The sequence below is a fragment of the Lolium rigidum genome, chromosome 2 (genome assembly GCF_022539505.1).
Source record: "Lolium rigidum isolate FL_2022 chromosome 2, APGP_CSIRO_Lrig_0.1, whole genome shotgun sequence".
Taxonomy (NCBI): Eukaryota; Viridiplantae; Streptophyta; class Magnoliopsida; order Poales; family Poaceae; genus Lolium; species Lolium rigidum.
In genome coordinates, this window is record NC_061509.1 from 27,851,925 (window position 1) to 27,872,848 (window position 20,924).

Genomic DNA, 20,924 nt, shown 5'->3' on the forward strand with positions numbered 1-20,924 from the left:
GCTGTTCTACAAACCTCTGCACTTGGAGGCCCAACACCGTCTACCGGAAAGGAGGGGGAACGTAGACATCAAGCACTTTTCTGGCGCCGTTGCCGGGGAGGAAAGGTAAAAAGGCTCTCATACTACGGTCTCAGGTAAAGTATTTTTCTGGCGCCGTCGTGTGTGTGCTCAAAGCTATTTCCTTTAGATCCTGCAATTGCATCTTGTTGTTTCTTGTTTACACTAGTTTGGCATAATGTACAAGAGTGAGCTTCTTATTCTATTTCCTGATTTAAAACATGGATTGTTTGATGCGAAACTTAAAAAACCTATGAAATCTTATTTGCATGCTTGGTAGTGATATTAGTATGAACGCTTTGAACACCATTGTTGATAATGATATAGAAAGTTCTAAGCTTGGGGAAGCTGGTTTTCATGATATTTTTAGTCCCCCAAGCATTGAGGAGAAAATTTTCTTTGATGATACTTTGCCTCCTATTTCTGATGATTATAATGATAGTGGTCTTTTGATGCCACTTACTGCTGAGAGTAAATTTTGTTGTGATTATACTATGCCTCCTACACTTGATGAGAATAATAATGATAGCTACTTTGTTGAATTTGCTCCCACTACTACTAATAAAATTGATTATGCTTATGTGGAGAGTAATAATTTTATGCATGAGACTCATGATAAGAATGCTTTATGTGATAGTTATATTGTTGAGTTTGCTCATGTTGCTACTGAAAGTTATTATGAGAGAGGAAAATATGGTTGTAGAAATTTTCATGTTACTAAAATGCCTCTCTATGTGCTGAAATTTTTGAAGCTACACTTGTTTTATCTTCCTATGCTTGTTACTTTGCTCTTCATGAACTTGTTTATTTACAAGATTCCCTTGCATAGGAAGCATGTTAGACTTAAATGTGTTTCTAATTTGCCTCTTGATGCTCTCTTTTGCTTCAAATACTATTTCTTGCGAGTCCATCATTAAAACTGCTGAGCCCATCTTAATGGCTAAAAAGAAAGAACTTCTTGGGAGATAACCCATGTGTTATTTTGCTACAGTACTTTGTTTTATATTTGTGTCTTGGAAGTTGTTTACTACTGTAGCAACCTCTCCTTATCTTAGTTTTGTGTTTTGTTGTGCCAAGTAAAGTCTTTGATAGTAAAGTAAGTACTAGATTTGGATTACTGCGCAGAAACAGATTTCTTTGCTGTCACGAATCTGGGCAAAATTCTCTGTAGGTAACTCAGAAAATTATGCCAATTTACGTGAGTGATCCTCAGATATGTACGCAACTTTCATTCAATTTGAGCATTTTCATTTGAGCAGGTCTGGTGGCCTAATAAAATCCATCTTTACGGACTGTTCTGTTTTGACAGATTCTGCCTTTTATTTCGCATTGCCTCTTTTGCTATGTTGGATGAATTTCTTTGATCCATTAATGTCCAGTAGCTTTATGCAATGTCCAGAAGTGTTAAGAATGATTGTGTCACCTCTGAACATGTTAATTTTTATTGTCCACTAACCCTCTAATGAGTTGTTTCGAGTTTGGTGTGGAGGAAGTTTTCAAGGGTCAAGAGAGGAGGATGATATACTATGATCAAGGAGAGTGAAAGCTCTAAGCTTGGGGATGCACCCGGTGGTTCACCCCTGCATATTCTAAGAAGACTCAAGCGTCTAAGCTTGGGGATGCCCAAGGCATCCCCTTCTTCATCGACAACATTATCGAGTTCCTCCCCTGAAACTATATTTTTATTCCATCACATCTTATGTGCTTTTTCTTGGAGCGTCTGTTTGTTTGCCTTTGTTTTTGTTTGTGTTTGAATAAATTGGATTACATCATGCTTGTGTGGGAGAGAGACACGCTCCGCTGGTTCATATGAACACATGTGTTCTTAGCTCATAATATTCATGGCGAAGTTTCCTCTTCGTTAAATTGTTATATGGTTGGAATTGGAAAATGATACATGTAGTAATTGCTATAAATGTCTTGGGTAATGTGATACTTGGCAATTGTTGTGCTCATGTTTAAGCTCTTGCATCATATACTTTGCACCTATTAGTGAAGAATACATAGAGCATGCTAAAATTTGGTTTGCATAATTGGTCTCTCTAAGGTCTAGATAATTTCTAGTAAGGTGTTTGAACAACGAGGAAGACAATGTATAGTTTTATAATGCTTGTAATATGTCTTTTATGTGAGTTTTGCTGTACTAGTTCATACTTTTGTTTGCTTCAAACAACCTTGCTAGCCTAAGCCTTGTATCGAGAGGGAATACTTCTCATGCATCCAAAATACTTGAGCCAACCACTATGCCATTTGTGTCCACCATATCTACCTATACTACATGGTATTTTCCCGCCATTCCAAAGTAAATTGCTTGAGTGCTACCTTTAAAATTCCATCATTCACCTTTGCAATATATAGCTCATGGGACAGATAGCTTAAAAACTATTGTGGTATTGAATATGTAATTATGCACTTTATCTCTTATTAAGTTGCTTGTTGTGCGATAACCATGTTTACTGGGAACGCCATCAACTCATTGTTGAATTTCATGTGAGTTGCTATGCATGTTCGTCTTGTCTGAAGTAAGGGCGATCTACACTGAGTTGAATGGTTTGAGCATGCATATTGTGAGAGAAGAACATTGGGCCGCTAACTAAAGCCATGATTCATGGTGGAAGTTTCAGTTTTGGACAAATATCCTCAAATCTCTAATGAGAAAAGAATTAATTGTTGTCAAATGCTTAAAGCATTAAAAGAGGAGTCCATTATCTCGTTGTCTATGTTGTCCCGGTATGGATGTCTAAGTTGAGAATAATCAAAAGCGAGAAATCCAAATGCGAGCTTTCTCCTTAGACCTTTGTACGAGGCGGCATAGAGGTACCCCTTTGTGAAACTTGGTTAAAGCATATGTATTGCGGTGATAATCCGGGTAGTCCAAGCTAATTAGGACAAGGTGCGAGCACTATTGGTACACTATGCATGAGGCTTGCAACTTATAAGATATAATTTACATGATGCATATGCTTTATTACTACCGTTGACAAAATTGTTTCATGTTTTCAAAATCAAAGCTCTAGCACAAATATAGCAATCGATGCTTTTCCTCTATGAGGACCATTCTTTTACTTTCAATGTTGAGTCAGTTCACCTATTTCTCTCCACCTCAAGAAGCAAACACTTGTGTGAACTGTGCATTGATTCCTACATACTTGCTTATTGCACTTATTATATTACTCTATGTTGACAATATCCATGAGATATACATGTTACAAGTTGAAAGCAACCGCTGAAACTTAATCTTCTTTTGTGTTGCTTCAATACCTTTACTTTGAATTATTGCTTTATGAGTTAACTCTTATGCAAGACTTATTGATGCTTGTCTTGAAGTGCTATTCATGAAAAGTCTTTGCTTTATGATTCAGTTGTTTACCCATGTCATATACATTGTTTTGATCGCTGCATTCACTACATATGCTTGTACAAATAGTATGATCAAGTTTATGATGGCATGTCACTCCAGAAATTATCTTTGTTATCGTTTTACCTGCTCGGGACGAGCGAGAACTAAGCTTGGGGATGCTGATACGTCTCCAACGTATCGATAATTTCTTGTGTTCCATGCCACATTATTGATGTTATCTACATGTTTTATGCACACTTTATGTCATATTCGTGCATTTTCTGGAACTAACCTATTAACAAGATGCCGAAGTGCCGGTTCCCGTTTTCGCTGTTTTTGGTTTCAGAAATCCTAGTAACGAAATATTCTCGGAATCGGACGAAATCAACGCCAAAGTTCCTATTTTCATCGGAAGCATCCAGAACACCCGGGAAGGACCGAGAGGGGGCCACGGGGCCACCAAACCCTAGGCCGGCGCGGCCGAGAGGGGGCCGCGCCGCCCTATGGTGTGGCCCCCTGTCAGCCCTCCTGCGCCGCCTCTTCGCCTATATAAAGCCCCCGGATCAGAAAACCCGATACCAATTGACGAAACCCACGAAACCTCGCCGAGCCGCCGCCATCGCGAAGCCAAGATCCGGGGGACAGGATCTCTGTTCCGGCACGCTGCCGGAGCGGGGAAGTGCCCCCGGAAGGCTTCTCCATCGACACCGCTGCCATCTCCACCGCCATCTTCATCACCGCTGCTTGCTCCCATGAGGAGGGAGTAGTTCTCCATCGAGGCTCGGGGCTGTACCGGTAGCTATGTGGTTCATCTCTCTCCTATGTAGTTCAATACAATAATCTCATGAGCTGCCTTACATGATTGAGATTCATATGATGATGCTTGTAATCTAGATGTCATTATGCTAGTCAAGTGAGTTTTACCTATGTGATCTCCGGAGACTCCTAGTCCCACGTGTGTAAAGGTGACGAGTGTGTGCACCGTGTGGGTCTCTTAGGCCATATTTCACAGAATACTTACTCATTGAATGGCATAGTGAGGTGCTTATTTATATCTCTTTAAGATTGCAGCATGTTGTATCACAATTTATCCATGTGCTACTCTAGTGATTTGTTATTAAAGTAGTTTATTCCTCCTGCATGTGTGCAAAGGTGACAGTGCGTGCACCATGTTAGTACTTGGTTTGTGCTATGATCATGATCTCTTGTAGATTATGGAGTTAACTATTGCTATGATAATATTGATGTGATCTATTCCTCCTACATATGCATGAAGGTGACAGTGTGCATGCTATGCTAGTACTTGGTTTAGTCTGTTGATCTATCTTACACTAAAGGTTACTTAAACATGAGCATTATTGTGGAGCTTGTTAACTCCGGCATTGAGGGTTCGTGTAATCCTACGCAATGTGTTCATCATCCAACAAAAGTGTAGAGTATGCATTTATCTATTCTGTTATGTGATCAATGTTGAGAGTGTCCACTAGTGAAAGTGTAATCCCTAGGCCTTGTTCCTAAATACTGCTGAGTTACTACTGCTTGTTTACTACCGCTTGTTTACTACTACTGCGTTACTACTGCTTGTTTCTTGTTTTACTGCGTTACTACTGCTGCAATACCACCACCATCAACTACACGCCAAGCACTTTTACTGGCACCGTTGCTACTGCTCATACTTATTTATACCACCTGTATTTCACTATCTCTTCGCCGAACTAGTGCACCTACTTGGTGTGTTGGGGACACAAGAGACTTCTTGCTTTGTGGTTGCAGGGTTGCATGAGAGGGATATCTTTGACCTCTTCCTCCACGAGTTCGATAAACCTTGGGTATCCACTTAAGGGAAACTTGCTCGCTGTTCTACAAACCTCCGCACTTGGAGGCCCAACACTGTCTACGGGAAAGGAGGGGGAACGTAGACATCGGTGCTCGATGGAGCTGGAGCCATCCGATCCACCGAATTTGGAGAAGTCGAGGAGCCGATATTTAGGTGGCAGCGGGATCATCTCGTAATCGTCGGGGTACGGCTTGGAATAGCCGATCGCCCTTCTTTTCGGCATCATGCCGAATTGGTCTCTCAATATGGTATCGATCTGATCCGCTGTGCTGGCCGTAGGAGTTGCACTGCGAAGGTTCGCCGGGGTGGCGTACTTGGCCTGCCATGTTTGCTTTTCCAGCTACGAGCCATCTGCGAGGAGCTGGGCTCGGGAGTTTCGTCGGCGTGGCGTATTTAGTTAGCCACGTCCGCTCGGTCGCCGACTTTCCTCCTCGTCTTCGCCGGAGTCCCCGATGTTGTGACCTGGTTTGTGAGTGCCCAGTCGCCACAATCCGGCACATACATGCACGCGTATCCATGAGGGATCTCCTTAGGCGCCTCCATTAAGAACTGGTAGTCACTAGGGTCGCCACCAATCCTGTAGACGAGGAATGCCGGTGTAGTCGGCACTTCAGGCTGGTGCTGCCAACGCAAATGGCAGCGGTGGACGGGACCGGAATGGCAACTCTCCTTGATGCGTCCCGAGAGCTGGTCCCGACGGCGAGTACTGGTGGCTCATGATCTCCTGGATCACGCGCGAGCGACACGCTCCAACACGTTGACCAAGTTCTCGAGTGGCGGTGTAGCGAGTGAGCCACCGGGTAGTTGATCTCCTGCCGCTGACCCTCGGTGCGTTCCTCCGACGGGGTTGAGAGGTCTATCCCATCGAGCGCACCTTGCGGTGAGAACCCCTTCCATCTGATGCCACCGGAACGGGTTCTCTGAAAAGAGCCGATGAGGTCGGCTTCGAGGGTAGCCTTGATCTCGTTGTATTGCTTCTTGAGGTCGTCGGGCGGATCCCCGTAGGTGATCGGCGTGCCGTCCGCCATCTCAGATGTAGATGGCGATGTGGTTGATGTAGACGATTGTCCCACCGGGCGTGCCGGAATGTGTTGACTGCCAAAACCCACCGGCGGGCAGCGGCCTTGTCAACACCGTAGAGCCGGGAAGAGCCTAGAGCTGCGGCTGGCCGAGACCCCTCCGAGCGACGGCCCGCAATGCTCTTCCGGTCACACGCGGCGTTGCGAAGTGCAAGGGCGTGCCACCTGACCTATACCTGGTCGGGAAGGTGATGAGGATGCCTCGCTTAGTTTCTGCGGGGCATACATGTAAACGTTAAATACGAGCCTCGATCGGCTCTCGGGTTATCTCGTGAATCGGCTCAAAGAGCCGATCCACCCATGATCCGTGCGGGGTGCACGAATACTTGGTGGTCCTGCTTGATCAAGATGAAGCTAATGAGATCTACGACGATTTAGGGTTTTCACCGCATAATCGGATCATCCTACTCCGAGGTTGGGCCTTGCGGCCACGCACGGTGCTCGTAAGCCGATCCTAAACAAGGCCAAAAAACCAACATGAAGTTGATCCTAGGAACATCCCGTTTAGGACTTGCGGACGCCACCCTACGTGCCACTGGATCCTCCCCCCCTTTGTAAGGCCTAACTACTGCAGATATTAAACTAATCCTTGTAGAACAAGGATCAATCGTAACGGATCAGATCTACTAAATAAAGATCAAGCGGGGTGCCGCCCCCACACCTGAGATAGGTGTGAGGACGGCTAGATATGCAAGGGTTGCACTACGTAAGCATGCTTAAACGAAGAACAATGCTAACCCTAACACATCTAATGATAACTACGTTGCTCGCCATCAAAAACGCTTCAGTACGAGCAACGCATGAACAACGTGGGGCTTGTGCTGCCTAGATCACAAGATGCGATCTAGGCAGCATGTCGCTTACCTGATAGAAACCCTCGAGACGAAGGAGTTGGCGATGCGCCGAGATTGGTTTGTTTTTGGGGTTGAACGTGAGTTGTTGTTTATTCCATAAACCCTAGGTACATATTTATAGTCCAGGGGACTTTCTAATGAGGGCATGCACTAAACCGTGCATGACTAAGATTCTATCTCTAAACTAAAATAGATCTAATATGTTACAGATACACGGGCAATTAAGCCCAACTTGGTATAACAGGCCGATTCATATAATTCTCCACGTATATTTCCTTAAGCCCATCTTGACTGCGGCCCACCTCTGACTCGGTCAAATCTTGGTGATAACAGACATAAAATTTCTGAGAGAGGTATTGAAGTTGATAGAGCTAAAGTTGAAGCTATTGAGAAGATGCCCTATCCGAGGGATGTTAAAGGTATTCGTAGTGTTCTTGGTCATGCTGGGTTTTATAGGAGATTTATTAAAGATTTCTCCAAGATTTCAAAGCCTCTTACTAATCTTCTTCAAAAAGATGTACCTTTTGTTTTTGATGATGATTGTAAGGAAGCTTTTGAAACTCTAAAGAAAGCCTTAACAACTGCTCCTATAGTTGAACCTCCTGATTGGAATTTACCATTTGAAATTATGTGTGATGCTAGTGATTTTGTTGTAGGCGCTGTTCTTGGACAGCGAGTAGATAAAAAATTAAATGTTATTCATTATGCTAGCAAGACTCTTGATGCTGCTCAAAGAAATTATGCTACTACTGAAAAAGAATTGTTAGTCTGTAGTCTTTGCTTGTGATAAATTTAGATCTTATATTGTTGATTCAAAAGTTACAATTCATACTGATCATGCTGCAATTAGATACCTTATGACAAAGAAAGATGCTAAGCCGAGGCTTATTAGATGGGTACTTCTTTTGCAAGAATTTGATTTACATATTGTAGATAGGAAAGGTGCTGATAATCCTGTTGCTGATAATTTGTCTAGATTGGAAAATATTGCTTATGATCCTGTTCCCGTTAATGATAGTTTTCCAAATGAACAATTGGCTGTAATAAAGGTGAGCTCGCGAGACAGTCCTTGGTATGCTGATTATGCTAACTTTATTGTTTCCAAGTACTTGCCTCCAACCTTTTCAGCTCAGCAGAGGAGGAAATTCTTTTATGACTTGAGGCATTATTTCGGGATGACCCACACTTATATAAAGAAGGAGTGGATGGTATTCTGCGAAGGTGTGTTCCCGAATATGAACAACAAGAGATATTGAGTAAATGTCATGGCAGTGCTTATGGAGGACATCACGCCGGAGATAGAACCGCGCAAAAGGTTCTACAATCAGGTTTTTATTGGCCAACTCTCTTCAAAGATGCAAGGAAGTTTATTTTATCTTGTGATGAATGTCAAAGGGTTGGTAATATCTCCAGACGCAATGAAATGCCTATGAATTATACTCTTGTTATTGAACCGTTTGATTGTTGGGGATTTGACTTCATGGGACCTTTTCCCTCTTCAAAAGGTAACACTCATATACTTGTTGTTGTTGATTATGTTACTAAATGGGTGGAAGCCATACCTACAAAAAGTGCTGATGGTGAGACCTCTTTAAAAATGCTTTTAGATGTTATTTTTCCTAGATTTGGAGTACCTAGATATATTATGACTGATGGAGGTTCTCATTTTATTCATGGAGGTTTTAGAAAAACTCTTGCTAGGTATGGTATTAATCATAGAATTGCTTCCGCTTATCACCCTCAAAGTAGTGGTCAAGTAGAATTATCAAATAGAGAAATTAAATCTATCTTGCAGAAGACCGTTAATAAATCTAGAAAGAATTGGGCTAGTAAATTGAAAGACGCACTATGGGCTTATAGAACTGCTTATAAAAACCCCATGGGAATGTCACCTTATAAAATGGTTTACGGAAAAGCTTGTCATTTACCTTTAGAACTAGAACACAAAGCTTATCGGGCTGTTAGAGAATTAAATAAAGATCTTAAACTTGCCGGTAATAAGAGGTTGCTACAATTAAGTTCTCTAGATGAATGGAGAAGTGAAGCTTATGAAAATGCTAAACTCTTTAAAGAGAAAGTTAAAAAATGGCATGATAGAAGGATCATCAAAAGAGAGTTTAATATTGGGGATAAAGTCCTATTGTATCGGTCTCGTCTCAGATTCTTTGCAGGGAAATTACTCTCGAAATGGGAAGGACCATATGTTGTTGAGGAGGTGTATCGTTCAGGAGCAATTAAAATTAGCTCTCTCCAAGGCAATGCTACGCAAGAGGTGAATGGACAAAGACTCAAGCATTATATCTCGGGTGATTCTTATAATGTTGATGTTGATATTATTCAAGTGGAAACACCGGAGGCTTTCATCAAAGGACAAATTGACGAGTCCGCCGAACTCGACTTTGAATAGGTAACGAACTGGTAATGAAAAGTTCGCGATTTACTTTCCGAACAATATTTTTGCTGTTTTTGGAAAATATGAAAAATTACGAGATCGAAACGGAGTGGAAAGGACGCACGAGGGCGTGCCACCACAGGCCGGCGCGGCCTGGCCTGGGCCCGCGCCGACCTATGGTGGCACCGCCTCGTCGCCCCTTTCCGACTCTGGTTCGACCTGGTACTTTCCGTTTGTTCTGAAAATTTTTATTATAAAATCCCCCGGACCCCTGGAGGTTCGTATATCGTTTTCTCGACGTGTTTTGTTTCGAGCTGTTTCTGCCAGGATCTGTTTTCAGTTTAGAAGCACCATGGTCTCCAAGAACAAGGGCAAGGAGCTTCCGGATGAAGATAATCAAGACCGTGAGTGGAAAGAAGAGGACAAGAGCGTCAAGGAAGAAGTAAAGGAGGATGAAGAGGAAATCGAAGAAGTTCCGCAAGAGCGCCCGCGCACCACAATTGCAAGCATCGGAGTGGTGTCAGACTCGTTCAACGCCAAGAAGAGCGCACGGATTAGGACCGGAGGAGGAGTTCCCCGTCATTACCTAGCTCCAAGGACATCTTCTTCAGGCATTCACCATCCCTTCCGCAATCTAATCTACAATAATCAAATTGAAAGGACCCCCAAGGCAGCATTGCCTAGCAATTGGGATATAGATCGTTCTAACACCGCAGGAAGGACGAAGCCTGAAGCTGAAGGTTGGGGAAATAACTCCAAGAATTCGGACTCGCCGTCGGACATACTTCTTAATCGCGTCGAGCACAATTCGGAGATGATCCGCAACCTTATGTACAAGATTGACGAGCTTCGGGAGCTTGTGAAGAAGCTTGTGAGGAATTCATCACCACCATCGCCAAAGGAGTAATCCATCATCGGTATTGGCATCCCCTTGGTTTGTTCCAAGCTTGGGGAGTGCCGCGGTATCACATTATCATTACCTTTTTACTTTTTACTATCAAGTAGTGTCATATCATGAGTAGGGAAGTTATCGTATGAGATGGGTTGCAATGTGGAAGTATCTCTCCTTTAGTTTGTCTATGTATCCCTTGGTGTGAGTTATCGTTATGGAATATTAATGAGAAGTCTTATCATTTACATATTGCACACCTTATTTTAGTTTGCAATTTCTACTATATGATTGATCTTGATTTTAGTATTGGTACCACTTTGGGAGCATTAAGTAAATCTATTTGATTTTGGCAAACTTAGCAATGGTCAATAGCAACAACACTTTGAGTTTAAGAAGAATAGAGGAAATACATGTAGAAGATATTATTATCTTTCTTATCAGTCCTTAGCATTAGTATTCTAAAGTTAAAACTGTTTGTGCTTACAAGTAAGATGCATGATTGTTTCTATCACATGTATATTTGTTTGTTTCCCTCAACTCCTATGCTTGCTAATTAACCTTGCTAGCCAAAGACCTCGTACCGAGAGGGAATACTTCTCGTGCATCCAAACCTGAACCCAAACCTATGCCAATTGTGTCCACCATATCTACCTACCGCATGGTATTTTCTGCCATTCCAAGTAAATACTTCATGTGCTACCTTTAAACAATTCAAAACTTATTACTTCTTATTTGTGTCAATGTTTTATAGCTCATGAGGAAGTATGTGGTGTTTTATCTTTCAGTCTTGTTAGGCAGCCTCCACTAAAGGACTAGTGGCTTCATCCACTTATCCTATAATTTTGCAATAAGAGCTGGCAACGGGGTTCCCAGCCCTAATTAATCAACTTTCATTAACAATTCTCTTCACATGTTTTGCCCTGATTCATCAGTAAGCAACTTAATTTTGCAATAGACACTCCTCCATGGTATGAGATTGTTGGAAGACACCCGAGGATTCGGTTAGCCATGGCTTGTGTAAGCAAAGGTTGGGGGAGTGTCATCCTTAAATAAACTAAAGTACATGTGTAAACAAAAGAGAAGAGGGATGATCTACCTTGCTGGTAGAGATAACGTCCTTCATGGGAGCCGCTCTTTGGAGGTCTGTTTGGCAAGGGGGTTAGAGTACCCGCTACCAGTCGTTGACAACAACAAACACCTCTCAAAACTTTACTTTTATTCTCTTTATATGATTTCAAAACTGAAAAAGCTCTAGCACATGATTTAATCCCCGCTTCCCTCTGGCGAAGGGCCTGTCTTTTACTTTATGCTGAGTCAGTAAACCTATTTCCCTCCATCTCAAGCAAGCATTTGAGTTGTTGTGATCAAACTATTATATTGTGATTTGCTTCATCATGTCTTTACTCTTTCTTGTTTAGTACAAATTTTACCTGAATGAATATAGCTTTGAAAGTCATCAATGATTAATATGATTGAGTATGCAAGTTTACCATAAGCTTTATTATGAGAGCGCTGCTCAATAGATAAGTATAATCTGTTAACTGTTCTCTGACCAAGAACAAAGTTTGCCATCACCAATTATGATTTCTTATGCACCTTTATTTGTGACTACCTTATACTTGTTTCAAGTTGAGTTATATGAGGAAGTTGTTTACTATAATGTCTTGTGTGAATGAATATGATGCTTCTTGTCCGTATTTTGTTTATCGACTCTTCACTCCATAAACATGCGGTCCTGTTTACCGAGTTCAGTTTCGCTTGGGGACAAGCGAAGTCTAAGCTTGGGGGAGTTGATACGTCCAATTTGCATCACTATTTTATATCATAATTTGTTGTTATTCATTGATATATTTCATATTGGGACACAATACTTATGTTATTTCATCTATTTTGCATGTTTCATGATTATTTGGGGATCGAGCACCGGAGCCAGGATTCTGCTGGAAAAAGCACCGTCGGGATGCAATATTTCGGAAGATCAACTGTGGAAGGAAGTTTTACCAAAAATCCTATTTTTCCAGATGACGAAGGAAGCCAGAAGGGGGAGCCGGATGGACCCAAGGTGGGCCCACACCATAGGGTGGCGCGGCCCATGGCCTGGCCGCGCCACCATGTGGTGTGGGGCCCCCTCAGCCTCTTTCGCCTCCTTTTCTTCGCGAAACCCTTCGTCCCGAAGACCTAAGCCACAGAGGAATCCTCACGAAGGGTTACAGCCGCCTCTACGGGGCGGAGAACACCAGAGAGAAAAGAGCTCTCCGGCGGGCAGGAATCCGCCGGGGAAATTCCCTCCCGGAGGGGGAAATCGACGCCATCGTCACCGCCATCGAGCTGGACATCATCTCCATCACCATCATCATCATCTCCACCATCATCACCGCCATCTCCACCGCTGGAAATCGTCACCGCTGTAGCAATTTGGGTTTGATCTTGATTGTTTGATAGGGGAAACTCTCCCGATACTGATTTCTACTTGTTGTTGATGCTATTGAGTGAAACCATTGAACCAAGGTTTATGTTCAGATTGTTATTCATCATCATATCACCTCTGATCATGTTCCATATGATGTCTCGTGAGTAGTTCGTTTAGTTCTTGAGGACATGGGTGAAGTCTAAATGTTAGTAGTGAACTATGGTTGAGTAATATTCAATGTTATGATATTTAAGTTGTGGTGTTATTCTTCTAGTGGTGTCGTGTGAACGTCGACTACACGACACTTCACCATTTATGGGCCTAGGGGAATGCATCTTGTACTCGTTTGCCAATTGCGGGGTTGCCGGAGTGATAGAAACCTAAACCCCCGTTGGTATATCGATGCAGGAGGGATCGCAGGATCTCAGAGTTTAAGGCTGTGGTTAGATTTATCTTAATTACTTTCTTGTAGTTGCGGATGCTTGCAAGGGGTATAATCACAAGTATGTATTAGTCCTAGAAAGGGCGGTACATTAGCATAGGTTCACCCACACAACACTTATATCAAAACAATGAAGATTAATCAACTGTATGTAGCGAAAGCACTAGACTAAAATCCCGTGTGTCCTCGAGAACGTTTGGTCATTATAAGTAAACAAACCGGCTTGTCCTTTGTGCTAAAAAGGATTGGGCCACTCGCTGCAATTATTTCTCTCGCATTTTACTTACTTGTACTTTATTCATCCGTTACATCAAAACCCCCGAATACTTGTCTGTGAGCATTTACAGTGAATCCTTCATCAAAACTGCCTGTCAACACCTTCTGCTCCTCGTTGGAATCGACATTCTTACTTATCGAAGATACTACGATACACCCCCTATACTTGTGGGTCATCACACGTACACACATCTTCTCTCCTCCATTGGTGTTTGATCATCTCGTATCACCGGTGATTGATCCAGATGTTGCTCAAAATGGTCTTCATGTGAAGCTTGAATTAACCAAGCACCATGCATGCGCGAAACGCCTAGATCGATCACCCATGGTGGAACAACGATCTAAGACTATTCAACCATGGTACCATGAACCGCTGCAGGCTGATTTGCATGGAGAAACTAGGACAGAGATCATCCCTGTTACAATTAGAATGCTTGAGGAGCAGGGTCGGTCGCAAGGTCCTTCCCAAATTTTCCCGTTGCATCCTATTCATATATAGCAATTGTCGCATATGATCTTTGGGTGTGATTCAGGTCCTATCATCCTATCTTCACATATCTAGCAAGTTGTTCTCTATTACGGATGTGTTTTTTCCTTCAGTCTAGCAGCTGATTATCTTGTCTATTGAGATTGGGATGGCAAGCATATATCTACACGGTCTTGCCGTCTTGGTGTATGGTTTAAAGTCAAGTATTAGTTTTCACCAACTGATCGACCAACTATCTTTGAGAGTTTGCGATCGACCAACCGTAAACTTAGAGTTTACAATGCTTTTATGTTTTGATGAGTATATACTCTAGGAAATAAATTCTAGAAGTTCGGAATCATCATAATATGTTTTCACACTGTTTGAAACGTGTGATGTAGCTAATTCGATCGATAAGCCAGATGCTGATAGTCGTAATCCCCAACTAGGGACCTAGTTTTGGAGGATCCTGAAGGACTCGAGCACATCCTCCCTGCTAGCCGAGGCGGTGTAATACGCCTCCATAAACTCACTAAACACGAACTCCCTGAACTTGGCAGGATTCGTGGCCTCGTCCACCATCTCCGGCGCCGGGACGATACGGCACTCCATCTTGGGCATGATGAGCGTGGCCACCGACATCCTCGTCACGGCGGAGTTGGTGACGGCACGGTGCTCCACGCTGGCCAGTGCACCGTTGGTGACGATCTCCATTTGGTGGCCAAAGTTGATGACGAATGCGCCGGAGACGGGGCGGACGAGGAGCCACCGCCCATTGTGCCTCGCCTGGAGTCCCGCCACGTCGCCCTGGGAGAGAACAGTGAGGAGGTGGCGATCGCAGTGCGGGAGGAGGCCGAGCGTGAGGCTCGGGTCCGGGCACGGCGGGTAGTAGTTGACGTTCATTTGAGTGTCGCCACCACTAAGGTCGCCGGCGAAGAAGTCGGCGCCGAGGCCAAGCCCTTCGGCGACGAGACGGAGCAGCGTATGGGCCAACTCGTCCACCGCCTCGGAGAACTCGGCGAGGCGCGCCCTGAAGCTCGTTGGTTCGGTTGGCCAGTGCTGGACGAGCTCGTCTGTCACCGGGTGGCACTGGAGCTTGAGGTAGTCCAGCCAGTACTGCGTCTCGCCGCGGTCGTAGGTGGTGCTGGTGGCGAGCCGGAAGGGCTTGCTCTGGTCGTTGGAGCAGTAGGGGAGCTTCTTCTCCGCCGGCATCGCGAAGAACTCTGCTGCCGCATCACGGAACCCCCTCACCACATCCTCCCCCACGCCATGGTTCACTACCTGCATGGAAGATCGAATCAACATCAAGCGTTTTGGACTCTAAGCCAAGTAGAGAATATTTTTTCGATATGGGAGCATTGCTCCGGCCTCTCAGCCATCAAGCGTTTTGGACTCTAAGCCAAGTAGAGAATATAGACAGCTTTCAAATTCTTAAGATACTCCGTATTAAGTTATTAACTAGTTGTACCATCATGAACTGAATGGTAGTGTGGTGGATCAAAGTTAATCATTTTAGAAAAAAATCTGATTGTTTCCCGGGCATGTATCTAGGGTCCCATAGAATGATAGAAATGACCCAATTCTATGAAATTCTGACCTAAACCAAAACCCCGATCAGGGGGTGAAGCAAAGAAAAGTGCTACTGTAGCTGAATCATGAAGGACGTGGGCGGGCGCGTGCCTGAAAGAAGCCGAAGTCCTTGCCGGCCCGGACGATCTCTGCGGCGACGCGCTGGCGGAGGCCGTCGTCGCCGGAAAGGGCGGCGCGGTGCAGGTCGACGACGGGGAGGGTGACGCCGTCGTCGTAGAGCTGCAGGACGGCGCGCTTCTCAGGCGGGAAGACGTACCTGTCAGGCACCGAGGCGTGCGGTGGGGCGTTGCACAGCAGCTCCATATCTGATCTCGGTCTCTCTCGTGTGTCTGGTGTGTATGTTTGTGGCAAATACGCGAAATGGACGTGGTATAAGCAACGTGTACCTAATGAATGAAGCTCGGCTAGTTTGTTGGCAGTTGGAGGTTGTTTGGTGTGAGTCCACGTGGAAGCATATCTAGCGTCTGTTGGACTTTTAAAGCCATACGGCTTGTGCACTGGTTGATAATATTGTCTTATCTTAATCATTATCACATAATCTAAGTATAAACAATAAAATATGATGTGTAATAGGTAATTTTTAGTCTTATCTTTAGCAACGAGATATCCTAAATATGTGATTTGACAGATTGGGCTAAGAGATAATCTCTTAGCTGAGAAAAGGTAAAGTCTTTTTTCATCTTTCCATTTTCTCCACCTCAATATTTATCCTACGTGGTAATTCTAAGATATCATCATTGTGCATACTTCGTTGGAGTCTTCCAGCCAAAATATGGCCTACATATCAGATCTAGTTTAGATTAGGTTTACATCATGAAATGCTTTGCTGTAGCGTTCGTTTTAATCTGGCCGACGCAAAGGACCGATAAATTTTGTTAGAATCTACATAAGAGTGGTAAATTCTGCGTGAACTTCATGTACATAGTTTTAATCCGTGCAAATTGTGTAAGCTGCTAATAAAAATAAAAATTGAAAAAAATCGCTAAAGAGTAAGGTTTTCGCATGGTGTTTTCGTGGAGGAATAATCATCAGTAAAGACAAATCTTGTAAGACACAATTGGCACGAAAGTACAAAGTATGTATTTTGTAACCATGATGAGACTACTTAACACTTATTTTCTAAGTTCAATTTTGGTACATGGGTCTATATATTTTGAAACTGACATTAAGGAGGCATATGAATCTATATTGTTGGATCCTTTTTGCCCCATTAATTTTTGTAACAAAATTATCTCACCAAAATTTATACGGAATAACTCTACTTCCCCAGCGTGAAGACATCTGAATAAATCTAGAAGATCTGATTTTATAGTATCCCAAAAGATTTGATAAAATTTAGCTGGGAAACCATTCGGACATGGTGATTTGTTGTGTTCCATTTAAAAGACAACCTTTCTTACTTCCTCTTCAGATTATTCAGCAGTAAGAAGGTTATTCTCCTCCCTGGACACTTGGGGTATATCATCCTATCGGGTCTCATCCATAAAGAAGGATCCTTCTTTTTGGATCCCCAAACAAGGTTTTCTAATAATTGGCAATTAATGTTGGATTTAAGATGTTGTTCAATGATACCTTCATCCTGGACGAGGGCAACAATATGTTTCTTCCTATGTCTGCTATTGGCAATGCTATGGAAATATCTTGTATTGGAGTCCCCTTCAAGAATAAATTGGCTTTTAGACCTTTGGTGCCATTTGATTTCCTCCTCACGGAGTAATCTCGCAATCTCAACATTTGATTGACTTTTCAGTTCAATCTCTTGCGTAGATAAAAGCCTCATCTCAGCCAAGGCTTCCATCTCATCTATAATGGATGAGAGCCTCAGCTTTTCTTTTTTAAGAATACATGCTATATGATGTTTCCAACCAGTAAGGTGACTGCGTAAAAAACGCATCTTTTTGTTCCACCTTAGGATCGGAGAGGACACCCATACAGGTCTATCACATACATTTTTTACCATATCATGAAAACCTTCCTGTTGTAATCATCCAAGTTCAAATTTGAAACACTGGTTAATCTGCGGTCTAAACGCTCCAGTGGTTAAAAGTATGGCGCATCATCAGAAAGACGCTCCAAACGCTCAAGAACCCTTACAGATACCATAGGAAAATTTAGTTTCCCATTCAATATCCATAAGGACTCTATCAAGTTTTTCGAATGTGGGATTGGAAAGGCTATTTGCCCAAATGAATTGTCTTCTAATCATCTCGACTTCCTTTAAATATATACTGTCAATGAAAGCATTGAATACGAAAGACCAATGATCGTCAAACCGGCCCTTGCTCTTCTCGTGGCGAAACGTGAGCAAATTGAAGTCTCCCCCAATTAAAATTGGATCGGGATTATCTTTCGCTAGGTTAACAAACTCAAGCAGAAAATCAGCCTTGAATTCTTCATGGGCAGCCCCATAAATGGTAACCAGACTCCAAGAAAAATTATTCCGAATATGGAGCTTAATATGATAATCTCCACTAGAACTTGCTAGAACTTACATGGTATCTATTCTTACTCCTACCAGAATTCCTCCCGGTCTACCACGAGGAGGACTAGATATCCACTCGAAGTCTATACCGCCGGATAGACGATTAAGTAGACTTTGAGAGAATTTCAGAAATAGCAATAAAATCTAAGTTTTGATCTCGTATACAGTGAACGATATGTAGATGTTTAGCCAAGTCTCCAACACCTCTGATATTTGAAAACACACCATTCATTGAGAAACAACTAGAGATTTTGAAAACTTAACCTGCTTCTACCTTGGGTTTCTTATTGAAAGAAGATTTTGACTTACGGCAAGACGCTTGCAATTCATACAAAGAACCTAGCATCGCCTCATTCAAATCATCCTCCGAGACAATACCCACTAGGTTAGAGATAAGCTGACCATCAATTGTGTCATTCGCTTCCTCTTCATCTAGATCAGTATCGTCAACCACATCATGAAGCTCAGGACTAACCTTGAGTCGGTCAAATTCCATATGCCTCAAGACGTTGGTGGACAAATTAATTTCATTTAAATTATTGCCTAGTTTATCCCCTAACTATTGAGCTTTGAGGAAATAACAGGAGTGGAGAAACAAAGATAGGACTTAGCTAGCTAACGGGGACGTACCAACACCATCCAAGTTTCGAATGGCTTTGCGACGCATCGTCTTCTTCAACGAGTCATCATCAGGTCATATGTGTCCAGCAAATAGTTGCACGAACGTGCACGTCTACTCTACTCGGTTGGTTTTTGATCCTCCTCAGATGGGACATGAATGTGAAACCCAAAAAAAATAGGAAGGGCTCACTCCACATTCTCCTACTCTTCATCTCCACGGTACCGTGAACCACTCCATGTCGACATGCATTTGGCTACTAGGAAACCAAAAAATCATGTTCAAATTAGCATCCTCGGGGAGTAGAATAGTTCAGAGCGTCCAACATTTTTTCGCGAAAATGCAAAAGCCTTGCGTTTCGATGCATTGATTGATAAAGAAGAGTTTATGTACAAGTCCGAGGACAGACACACCACGCCGTACAACTCGGCCCAAGAAAAAAACTAGGGGAGTAGCTGGCGCACACCCCGGGCTTCCGCGTCCGCCCATTGCCGCGCCTCGGCCACGATGTCGTTGAACAAGGATGTCACCGAAGGCCGTGCGTTGTCGAAGACCGCCGTGTTCCGGTGTTTCCAAATCCAGCATGCCGTTAGCATGACAACCGACGAATTGCCCTTGCACAGCTGGCAAGGGGCGGTCCGCACCACCAGCGACCACCACTCCGCGAAGTCACCCTCAGCCATGAGAGAGCCTGAGGTGGATCGGATCCACGACAGAACCTCAAACCAAATCGTCCTGGAGAAGGAGCATCTGGCTCATGGTCTCAGCAGCTTGGTCACACAGCGGGCATCTAGGTGTGTGCGGAAGATCGCGTCGTGCCAGTCTCTCACCCGTCCAGCATCTGTCGATTTCCAGTTAAGCTTCCAGGAACCTGAGATGATCGCTCCCTGGAAGAGGGTGTCATAGCAGGATCCGGCTGAATACTGGTCATCTGTCGTCCAACGCCAAACTAGCATGTCCGGGTCCGCCAAACTAGAGCGTCCAACCTAAATTGTCCCGATTCATCCTATTCACAGCAATTTCCGCAGGTGAATCAAGGAGTTTGATTCAGCTCCTATCATGTATTCTGTAGAAAGGAAGGATGTTTTCTCTTCAGTCTAACAGATGATTATTCTTTCCTGTTGAAATGGATGCCATCTACTATATATCTACAGGGTCTTGGTGTATGGAGTAAAGTCACACTTTAGTTTTCACCAACTGATGGAGCAATTATCTTGAATAGCCAACTGTTGTGTTCTGAGAGTACTACGCTATGTGAGGGGTAATAATATGACAACCGTAAACTGGGGAGTTTAGAGGCAGCGCCGGCTAGGAAGACGAGGCCACCTGGCGCCCAAATCACGACCCAAACGATCACTCACACCGCCGCCCTATAAGCCACGTCCGCGCGGCCACCCAAACCGACCAAATAGAATACAAAACATGTCCTACTTGCATCCTCAGGTTGGAGATGGCCTTATTAGTACTACACTATATGTTTTCTAGAGTTCAGTAACAACCATTGTCTCTCTCCATACTAGAAGAAAAAGAAACTACTTCCTCTATTTGAAATTAGTTGATCTAGCTTTGGTCGGTCTCCATACTAGAAGAAAAAAGAAACTATTTCCTCTATTTGAAATTAGTTGATCTAGCTTGGTCGGATTTAGTCTTCGACACGTTTCGGTGTGTACGTTTCGCTCTCATTTTGGAAGAAAATAATGTGTCAACTAATTTGGAACTAATTGAGGCATCAACTCATCGAGACAGGGTTTTGGTTTATTCGTTTCTCCCTAGTAAACCAATCCGCGTCTGCACGCAAGGATTTCTTGCCGGTATATATCTGTAGGGTCTTGGTGTCTGGCGTAAAGTCGCGCTTTAGTTTTCACCAACTGATCAACCAACTATCGTTGAGAGTTTGCGACCTGAGAAGTAATTATATGAAAACCGTAAACCTAGAGCTTACAACGCTTTTATGAACTCAGCTACACCGCCATACTCAAATCCATCAACTGCGTTGGGGGAAAGTATCATCTACACCCGCGAAGACTACTCATAGTGAGTGTAACATAACTAGTAACATCACACATCCCAAGGCATTTTGGTGGCAATAAACGAAAAAAAATAAGGTGGTAACTAGCTATGTTATCATAACATCACACACTTCTCAAGACAAAATAAGTCTACAAATCTAATAAATATAACTTGCATG

General features: G+C 43.3%; 1 protein-coding gene across 1 annotated transcript; it reads right to left on the reverse strand.

Annotated features, from left to right (window-relative positions):
* Nucleotides 1-14,498: 14,498 nt before the first annotated feature.
* Nucleotides 14,499-15,938, reverse strand: LOC124686151 (2'-deoxymugineic-acid 2'-dioxygenase-like). The gene is made up of 2 exons (XM_047220140.1): nt 15,726-15,938; nt 14,499-15,326 (listed from the first exon to the last, which is right to left on the reverse strand). The coding sequence occupies exons 1-2, from the start codon at nt 15,936-15,938 to the stop codon at nt 14,499-14,501; spliced, it is 1,041 nt and encodes a 346-aa protein (XP_047076096.1).
* Between the last annotated feature and the right edge of the window lie 4,986 nt (nt 15,939-20,924).